The sequence below is a fragment of the Acanthaster planci genome, linkage group LG07 (assembly GCF_054643075.1).
Source record: "Acanthaster planci isolate LZ-2023a linkage group LG07, COTS_SCS, whole genome shotgun sequence".
Taxonomy (NCBI): Eukaryota; Metazoa; Echinodermata; class Asteroidea; order Valvatida; family Acanthasteridae; genus Acanthaster; species Acanthaster planci.
Window position 1 is genome coordinate 5959868 of NC_141783.1, and position 10593 is coordinate 5970460.

Here is a 10593-nt window from a genome sequence, read left to right on the forward strand (position 1 = left end):
CCAAGAGAAAGCTGCACAAAATAAGAAAGCTTCATCACGTAATTCTGTTTATGCCCATGCACACATGCCAAATCTACGAGAATTTCTATCATCTTTAGACAAATTATGCACGCCAAATACAATGGGTCTTTTCACAATAGGATACAATTGTGTAGGGTTGGGAAATAAATCAGGATAATATCAAGCGACAGGTCCCATTTTCCCCTTGCACCAGTAAATTCTTGCTCCACAGTTGAAAAACTGAGCTCACTGTTACAGGATATGTTTGCTTTCTTCAGAAACAGGATGCAATGCATGTAACATGGACCAAGAATATGTTAATACTGATACAATAAAAATTACAATAGAAATATTTCACAAAATCCTGTCCTTTTTAATTCCTCTCCCTACAATAATGTTTCCTGCAAAAATCCAAAGCAATTTTTTACATGTCACAGCAGGGTGTTATGTTCAAAATATTATGAACGTAACATAGGCAGAAATTTGTCACAAATTTCCGTCCATGTCATGTACAGTAGGCCTACATGTATGTTACACATACCGGTAAGTGTCTTCAAACTAAGAGAACGGTGCTTATTTTAGATGTTAGTTATCCTAAATAGCTTACAATTTAAACAAAATGCAATTTGGCTAACTTCATGCAAATGATAATAAACGTCCTGTCTCTTTGTAGCAAAAAATTCTTTCCATGTTATGTAAGTTATGTTATGAAGTACAGAGACAAATCTTCTATTTTGTACAGATGATAATTATAAGGCCTTGGAAAACGTGGAACAAAATATCTTGCTTTGCTGTGCCCTACGGTGTCATCCTCTCCATTCCATCCCCAATATGTAGCCGATTGTACCTCATCAGTGTGAAGTGCCCTTATAAAAACTACGCAGGTACATGTCAATAGAAAAACTGAAGGGTCAAGCTCTAAATTGTCCATGAAAATCTTGGCACAGTCTGATGTCAGCCTAGCTTTGTACTGCTGTCTAGAGAGAATCTGGTCATTCAAGACCTGATGGAGTACCAAGCAACCAAAACACTTGAGAGTGGGAACATTTGATATTTTAAGAGTTCGGGCCAACTGTTCCACTTTTCCCAAAAGTTGTAGCTCATTGATCTGTTGATGGTCCCTACGAGTTGGGGCTCACTGATTAAATATTATTCCTCCACGGTCATGGTGCATTACTTGGATTGCATGTTTGATAATAACTGTTAATACCACATTATTTGGTTTACAGGTTCCTAATGTTGGTCAAAACGGCTGTGTCTCTGAAGTGATGTCATCTCTTCTTAAAGCCATACTTCTTCCTTTCGTAGAACAAATCGGTCTTGGAACTGCCCAAATTGACAATTTTGGGACAGCCATCTCGCTGTTGAGCAAAAGCAAAAGACAAAGTTAAGATCGGTCCAGCTCTGTCTGTGGCTCTTCTAAGAGAATTTGTTTTCAGTTTGATCATGGAATCAGGAAAAAAAATCTCGCTCAAAGTCAAACACCATACCAGACATTAAATTTGTCTTGGGTTTGGGACCAGGATACTTACGTCTTTTTCCTGTATTGTACACTCTTTGCAGTAGTAAGCATCTGACACCCCTGGCCCTCCACAAATCACACATCGTCCTTGATAAGAGCCATAATTACACTCATCACATATACGCACCAGCGTACAGGGACGCACATACGAGTCACAGATGACGCACTTGCCATCACACTTTTCACACAATCTGCCAATGGCTGGTAGTAAAGAGATAAAAAAATGTGAGAATGGAAAATGAATTAGTTACAGGAAAATGCCACAGGTTGTAAAATATTTGGGAAATACATTACTGTACTTTGGCACTGTCATAAAGACTTCAAACTAGAAGAGTGAAGCTGTCATGGCTCAATGCTACATCTTTATGCAAATCAATTCATTAAGACAAACACATGAAACTTTGTATTTTCTTCGATATCATTATTATTAGTCATTTCTGGTAATGATGCCAAGGACTCCTCAAAAGCGCCCTAGGCACTGTAGCTTGCGAGTCCGAAGAAACCAGTAGCGAGGAGACAATGAGAAGCAGTTACAGTTTAAGTAGTGGGAGGAAAACCCCAAAGGAATATTCTGGGTAAAACCCACGGAATCAGGTAGGGACTAAAAACAAACATACGGATCAAGCTGGGATTCGAACCCGGACTGCAGTGATGGGAGGCCAGGAAAGAACCATTACACCAACCTGACTCCCCTGTTTTGCTACAAGTACAGTGACCTATAAATAATATTTATCAATCTCTTTCTGAAAAACTTATGGCTATGTTAAATGTATTGAATATTCACTTGTTTTATCACATCCAAGGTAAATATTAAGCATTACAAATACAAAAATGTTTAAAAATGCACAATCTTTATCCAACTACTATCACTGCCTAAACCCACCAATCTCAACATATCCCCACCATCCCACACTAGCAAATTCCCATCTCATCTTAGACATACATGTAATTCCCACTGCATACCATCAAATCCCCTCAGATCCCCATCCTGTCTAGGTACAACCCAATCCCACAACCCTTATCTCGACCCAACCCAACAATCCCCATCCAATAGGTTGGACTGGGCTCAAAAGGGAATGGACGCTTGTCTAAAACATCGAAGACTGAAAACTTGCACATGTGCATTAAGTACAAGTACATGTATAGTGAATGCATACATGTACATGTACAGTGAATACATACATGTACATTATACATGTGCACTGTACAACACTACCAAATTCACACTTCACCCTATCTCACTGAATCCCCACCACACATGTACTGGTACCATCAAATCTCTATCCCATTCAGCCACATCATCATCCCTAACCCCTCCCTACGTAAGGGTTGGGCTGGGCCCAGACTGGAATGGATACCTGTTTGATACTAAATGAGATGATGTACATCATGGTGTTACATGTACACAATATACATTACACACACACCCAAGTGTGTATTTGCCTGCGACTGGGGACCCCCTATTGTTCCTCTTTTGTTTGTACTTTAACTTTTTTAGAAGACCACCCATATGTTTTGTACACAGTTGTCAATCGGGGACCCTCTGTCAATCGGGGACCTTATTGTCCTCTATGTTTCAGGGTCCCCAATTGAATGCAAAAACAAACTCACATAAGGCCTTTTCACACTAGACAAATCTCGGGGTTGACACAGGGTTGAAGCTGGGTTGAAAACGAATGGCGATTCACACTTGAAAAATTTCGACCCTGCGTAAACCCTGAGATTGACTTCAGCCCGGGTTGAACTCAACCCTGCTCCGAACCAGGGTTGAGATTTTCGACCCGGGTTAAAAATTGTTTGTGCTTGTGTCTGGGTTGAACTCACCCTGATAAGCCTAATTCACATGAAACAAGTGTGAAATAATGCAGGGTTGAATGGGCTACCATCGGCTCTCCCAGGGTTGAGTTCAACCTGGGTTGAGAGGCCTTAGTGTGAAAACGCATAGACATGTAAACGCACACAAGGTGGAATTGCTACTGGTATGTACATTACCAGTAGCTTGAGTCTGTGTGACCTCCGTTTGACCCAAATGGGACAGGCATGTTGAATGACTATAATTTTCTTGTGTATTCCACAATTTTTTTGCCTTCTGATACTTTTTTAAGTGTAAAAAGATTCTAGAAAGTGAGAGTTTTCTCATGTGGTATTTCATGGATGATATGGAAAACCAATATAAAGGCAGAAGTACAGGCAATCAGTTTATATGGCAGAATTGGACAAGACTAGAACAGGGCCCAATTTCACGGCACTGCTTACTGTGGAATTTTGCATTTGTGAGGCACCATTAGCACAGAATCTATTTCATAAGCTTCGTAAGTGAGGATTCTACACTTAAAAGGCTAGCGCAGACATTCTGTTCTTAAGGGCTGATTTGACACTTACTAGGAGAAAAACAGCGATCGGTCATCGTTGTTGCTGTTTTCAAGGAAAAAGACCATGCATGCATGTGATCAATGGCCGGCAAAATCTTCATGAAATTTTTTGCCCAAACAAGTTTGGGCCTGATACAGATTTAAAACCTGAAACAATAATCCCCTCTTTGTTAATGTGATCAAATTAAGGGGCCTAAATAGTTTGTTGCTCTTCACTATAAGAGGTTGAGAGAGAAATGTCCACTGCACTAGTAAACAAAGAAAATGTTTTCTTCAAAAATAGCACCTAACCACGCTAACAAACACTGGCCTAGGCAAGGTTGGACGTTGTCTACATTGCATTGTGACTAACATCCAGGGTATAAAGGTCATCCTATAATGCGACATGATGCAACTGATGACGCCGTCGGAGTAAGATGTATGCTCACGGGGCTCCCGTATATTCAAGCTCACTCGACCGAGAACAGCCTGCAATGCTGCCTGAACGTGGTGGAAACAAGACTGGCGCAAGTGCATCTCCTGCCGGACGAATGCCCATTGCCTCCCGAGGAGATGATTTCTGACGACTCCAGTGAAAAAGGGGCCCTTGGGCCCCAGCTCCCAGGAGTTCAAGGTGTTCATCAGGTCTACGCTGGCAAAACTTGTGGAGGGTTAGAAACAGCTAGAGGCCAGGCTAGCCGCATGCACAAAATTAAGATGGTTTCAATTTTGTCTAATTCATAGAATACTGGGTACAAATTCATTTCTTTTCAAAATCAACAAGGCTGATTCCAACACTTGAACTTTTTGTAAAACTGAGGAAGGATGCCTAATTCATCTTTTCTGTAGCTGTACTTATTCAGGAAACTTCTGGACCTCTCTAGTTTTGTGGATTAAGGAGAAAACATGTATAAGTTTGTACTTGGTCAATCAGACTATGCTATTTGGTAATATTAATGTTACTTTAGAATGTCTTAATTTAATAATTCTTTGTGCTAGATTCCATATCTATAGAGCAAAGATGAACAACAGGCTCCCCTCTATCTTAGTTTTAAAAAGGAGATTAAGTTGTACTATCTCTGTGAAAAACCTTCATCTATCGTAAACAGTGATAATCGAAGATTTAGTTCAAAGTGGGACTTATGCTCTAGACTTTTTCAAGAGTGAGGGTACCGCGACACTAATTTTGGTGATTACTTTTCCATATCTAGTTTTCATAATGTTCAGAACAATCTAGTGTATCTTGTGTTATGTGAATGTGAACTGAAGAAAGAGAAATAAATGAGTTACCCGGGGAAAAAAAAGGAAAGAAAAAGGAATGCAACAGACAACAGAATTTCTTCAAGGAGAAATACTAGCTGGTGTTAAAGACTGCGTCAAAGGAAACCAAGATCAGTATTTGTTGTCTAGCATGGCTGAAAGCAAGGGTCCAAACATCAGTGAAGGAAAACTATATTTGTACCAACGGTTTTGACGAAAGTCTACTCCACTTAGACTATACTACAGTCAACTCTCATTAATATGAGGGTCTTACTTAATTATCTTGTATAATCCGGAACCTTGTCTTATGCAAAAACCACATTCCCACTCGTACATGTGCTGTTTGTCAATCTAATAGTTAATGGCCAATTGTTGATAGGTAATGAATTTGCTTTCAAAACAGCTTGAATGTGTTCTTTATTGAAGTGGAGAGTATGTAAAAAAAAATTTGTATGAAAATGTAGAAAATGGAAGAAAATCAATAAAATGCAACGACAGGGCAAGCAGACTCATCACCAATTATAGTCAATGCGATGAGCTCTGTGCCAATCATGGTCAGTGTCATGAGGAATGCACACGTAAGTACCTTAACATTTTAGTTGGTGACCGACTAGTGACTAGAGTTGCAAATTTACACTTGTGCAAGATGGAAGAAACCAGAGTGAAGTTTTGTATGGACAGTAGGCCAAGAGGGCATAGGTTGGCGCCTGGGCCTGGATAAATTTCAGTGGGAAATTTATTATTTACTTTAACGTTTAGGATTTAGAATTCCTTTTTCCTGGATTCTCACTAGAAAAGTTTTAATTTGCACATAACTGCAGAAAGAAAAAGGCCGAAGTGACAATCGATCATCGACAGTAAGTTAACGTCAATGTATAATTTTATTCAAGAGTTTCACGAGTAAGTTGGATGCGTGAATATTTATATGCCAGAATTTAGGGTAGGGCCTAGGCTTTCTTTATGCAAGGCCTAAATCATACATGTACATGATGATGTTATGCCCCAACGATAGCATCTATCCCAACTACATGTATAATTGGGACCGTCCAAACTACATGTATAGTTGGGACCGTCCAAACTACATGTATAGTTGGGACTGTCCAAACTACATGTACATGTATAGTTGGGACCGTCCCAACTACATGTACATGTATAGTTGGGACCGTCCCAACTATAGTGCTATAGTTGGACCCGCCCAACTAAAGACAGAGGTCCAGTGTGCATGTGCCAGCATGTGTCAAATTCATATTGTTTACGTAGTCATGTCATACATAATGTGCCATATTTTAGATAGTTGAGACATACGCTGCAGCTGAGGCTTAACAATGACTTGATGACAACAGCACCTAACCACGCTAACAAACACTGGCCTAGCCTAGGTTGGACATCCTCTACATTGCATTGTGACTAACATCCAGGGTATAAAAGTCCTCCTATAATGCGACATAATTTTCAATGTTTTTTTCACATTTTTACCTGACGAAGAAAGCTTTAATGTCATTCGCAAGTGCATTATATCCCTAATTCCATACATACGTTGTTGAAATTGCCCACGATCCATCACGATTTGCGAATGATCTACATGTATGTTCATTTCGTAGTACGGATTTACACATGCCAAAATGGCCTCCAAGCTCGGCCCCCATTGTGTCAGTTATGCTGTCTAGAGCTACATGTAGGTCTAGGTCTTCGCTCCATTGGAAATGCTTAGTGACGCGCAGACAACAGACCTACATGTAGCCGTAGCTTTGGAAGCCTGGTTCGGACACAGCCTTATCTCTGATTTCTTCACGCCCATGACTCATCCATGCATGCATAAGGGGGGTCAGGTACTATTCATTTTGCCCATATGCAAGTACGCGTACTAGACGAATGTAGATCATTCATGACAGAAAGCATGGAAAGAGTGGAGTTGTGCTAAATGTCCTACAAAATACGTTGTCTGCAGGCTTATAAATTTAGTAATTTCAACACAGCATTAAAATTGGGGTACAAAGCACTTGTGAATGACATATGAGCTGTCTTTGCGAAGAGTTTAAGTGTCTTCCATGTCAAGACATATGTAAAAACGGACTGGGCGATAAGATACATGTACCAATGGGCTCTTCCAAAACTTTGGCAGCAGTTTAGATGTCTTGACATGGAAGAGCCGTCGAGACGATGAGAGGTCAAGTGGCGTATTGTTCAACGATCTTAATTTAAAGATGGCGACTGAGCGAGCCCATTACTAGATTGAATGGACAAAGGCAAAAAGACTGGAAAATACTTGAATAATGTGAGTGAAATCATTCAATAAATGGTTTAAGAAAACGGAAAGGTCAAGGATCATGTTCGTGTGCAAAAGAAATCGCGCCCACCATGATAAGTGGGTGCACCGAGAATGTTCAGTACGCCAACACGATTTGCGCATACGGATGTGTGGCTAAGGATGGATCGGGAGCGCGAGTCCGTGCCACACTAGTGGGGCTAGCACTGACCATGGAGGTAGAATCACACTGACCAAGTTGTGACGAACTTCGTCAGCAAATTTCGTCCACTGTCCCTTCAATTTACAATCCCATTTGTGCTCATCTTTCGTACAATTCTTTCATCCTTCACCCTGAAGGCCAGTTGCTGATTTACAAGTACAAGAACTTACCAACGCCAGCCTGCTTCCTACAGAAAATCAAATCTGGATGATGTTTGGCCATGTTGAAAATTTCTGGAAACGCGTGGGTATCGTTGCTCGTGTATACCGCCCTCTATCAACGAGCTTTTCGATTCGCCGTGTGTACATCGCGCCCACACGGCGCGGCCGGGGCCCACAGATACATGCCGTTTTCTAGTACTCAATTCGCCTCCCTATCAGGTCGGTCGTATCCGAAACCAATCCCCGATTGTGGACCTGACGCGTTTTAATTAAATTAAAGAACTGTAACGTTTGGCCTTTTGCATCTTACTGAATGTTTTGTGCGACTATCAAACTTGCTATTGCACTTACAACTTCAAAGTCAGCTAGTAAAAGAACAGTTAAGGCCTGAACGGAGCCGCGGTCGAGTATCGGAAAAAGGCCATATATAAACCCAGTACGCACAGCGGGCTGCGTAAGTTTTTTCCCTAGGGGTAATTATAATAGACCCGTACGCATGCGTGTTACTCATCACAAGCACGCATGATTTATACTGAGAACATAAATACTGCGCATGACTGATAAATAAGGAATACTCTATCTAACCTCTTTTGGATGTGTCCATAACTAGCTACCGTTTCCTGTAAGGGGTATTATTATGAAGGGAGCCAATAAAGGCCTCCAACATCCAGTAGCTGGACGAAGGGTTGATAAACCTGTGTGGATATTTGACTTGCGTCGACGTTGTCACGTGTGTGATTGAAAAATCATGAGACATTACGTTCTTTTCTGTCACCTCTCAGCCCGGAAGTTACCTGTTTTCTTTCAGCACTCGAATTGCAAGCTAGCTCTCCCAGATTCTCCCATAATGCAGAGTTGTAACGAGTCACTGATTTATGTGACTCGAGTCGAGTCGTTTTACAGCAGAGACTCGAGTCGAGTCAAGTCATTTATCTCCAGGGACTCGAGTCGAGTCGCCCAAAAATGCGACTCGAGTCGAGTCATTGACTTGAGTCATTACAACTCTGATTTGTTGACTACTTTTTCGTTTTCATGCTTGGGTTTTTTCTTTTTTAATTTACCTTTATTCGAGAAGAAAATGTTAAAAGAAACTAAAGACTGGGGGACAAAAAAACAAAGCTATCCCTCCGTCTCTCTGAAGCAGGTATTAATGTGAAAAGCTGGTTTGTTTTCTTTTTTTCACAGATTTGCTGGCTTCTTGATATTTATTCTGTTTATAATGGTACATTATTTAAGATCTCCAAAATCCACCTAGGATTGTGTTTGATGTTCACTCCTATCCTTTACTCATCGTCTTGACGACAGGACATGAATAAGATGCAAGCACTCGGGAAGATCTAATTAGTGATATAAGGTGCGTGATGGGGTTTCCGCTGCACGAGTCTTGAGCTGCCGCTTCGCCCTACGGAACAGACATCATTAAGATGGAGTCAGTGAGTAGGAAGAGGCAGGGAGGATAATCTGACTGTTAATGACAACAGAGATATGCACGTCAAGTGTCTTGGGTAATTCCCACACGTGAAGGCGCGCGTGCGTGCGTTACGGTAACATCACTCATCAGCTCGCTGTGTAGTCAACGGCATATTTGAGTTGTTGGCTGTGGAGAGAGAATGCATGTATCATCCTGCATAAAGACGACCAAATGGCACGTACGTGAGCAACGATGTTGAGATGTTTTTAACATTCTAGCTGAGCTGAATTTGCTCGTTACTCGACACCGAAGTACAGAAACTGTCATGCGCAGAATGAACTTGAAAGGGGAGGATTTGGTCAAGATTTGTTCCCTGTATGAGAACTACAAATTCCGTACGCCACAGAGGCTACTGAACGCTCTTCCGGCGAGACCAGGGGAAACGGCCACTCATGCCCCGAGGCGTACGACAAGTCGCCGGGAGCAGATCTGTACACACTGTAGTCTTGTGGAGGAGGCCATTCTTGAGAGGCCCAGCTCTCGGAGACACCCAAGCGGAAAGTTGCGGATAAAATGTGGGGAAGAAGTTGACGAGGCGAGTGTAATTTGTCGGCTGCATCGATGTCAGATCGGGGATGAAGAGAATAGCTACAAACACGCCGACCCGCCTTTGATGGTATCTTCAAACAAACTCCCGCCGATCCCCAAGCAGATCCGAAGCAGGCCCAAGTCCAAGGGGACGCAGGGAACGGCCAAAGAAACGAGGAATCTTGAGACGACTGGAGCTGAGAAACAAGGCCGGGAAGACGGCAATGCAACCGGCAGCACAGGAAACGGCAAGGGGAGGAAAGTCGTTTCCTTTGGGGGAGCCCGGATCGTGGACGACCGGTGGCTAACCAAAGGCTGGGGCGCTCACCGTACCAATTATTCACTCCAGCTGAAACATCCGGCGTCCAGGTTCCAGGTGCCTGGGGCAGACTTAAACCAAGACAGCAATGTCTTGCCCCCGCGACGAGGGCGGCTACACACCCGGTTTCCTGTCAAGAAAGCCCGGCGTGTCCACCCTGCAACAGCTTACTCGAAGGCCGAGGATAGCCGTGGCATCAAGCCGACTTTACCGCTCGCCGGCGTGTCCATACTGAAGCCGGCTAAGCCACTCATGGTTATTCCAACACCCTGTTTTCCATGCAGCCCTGAGTTTGAACACACCTTCAAGAGCCTCAGAGGCCAGAAGAAATAATCGCACGACATTGACATTGGATTGTTTAACAATTCGAGTGTCACATTATTTAATTAAAAATATATGCGCATAAATACACTCATTATTTTCTTCGTTAACAGTAACAAGGTTTACTCCAAAATTATGGCTATTTTAGAAAAGAATGACTTGTGGCGCCCAATTTAATACCTCATTAAAGAT

At 42.2% G+C, this 10593-nt stretch overlaps 1 protein-coding gene across 1 annotated transcript; it reads right to left on the minus strand.

Annotated features, from left to right (window-relative positions):
- Nucleotides 1-352: 352 nt before the first annotated feature.
- Nucleotides 353-7895, minus strand: LOC110978619 (PHD finger-like domain-containing protein 5A). The gene is made up of 3 exons (XM_022233741.2): nucleotides 7772-7895; nucleotides 1533-1723; nucleotides 353-1361 (listed from the first exon to the last, which is right to left on the minus strand). Exons 1-3 carry the CDS (start codon nucleotides 7821-7823, stop codon nucleotides 1272-1274), a joined length of 333 nt encoding a protein of 110 aa, XP_022089433.1. The 5' UTR covers nucleotides 7824-7895; the 3' UTR covers nucleotides 353-1271.
- Between the last annotated feature and the right edge of the window lie 2698 nt (nucleotides 7896-10593).

What these genes read in the sequence shown, in the direction of transcription:
- LOC110978619 (XM_022233741.2), bottom strand. Translation starts at nt 7,823, where the DNA reads ATGGCCAAACATCATCCAGATTTGATTTTCTGTAGGAAGCAGGCTGGC. An exon ending in TAGGAAGCAGGCTGGCGTTG is followed by an intron (nt 1,724 to 7,771) that starts GTAAGTTCTTGT and finishes CTTTACTACCAG; the next exon opens with CCATTGGCAGATTGTGTGAA. An exon ending in GTACAATACAGGAAAAAGAC is followed by an intron (nt 1,362 to 1,532) that starts GTAAGTATCCTG and finishes TTTGCTCAACAG; the next exon opens with CGAGATGGCTGTCCCAAAAT.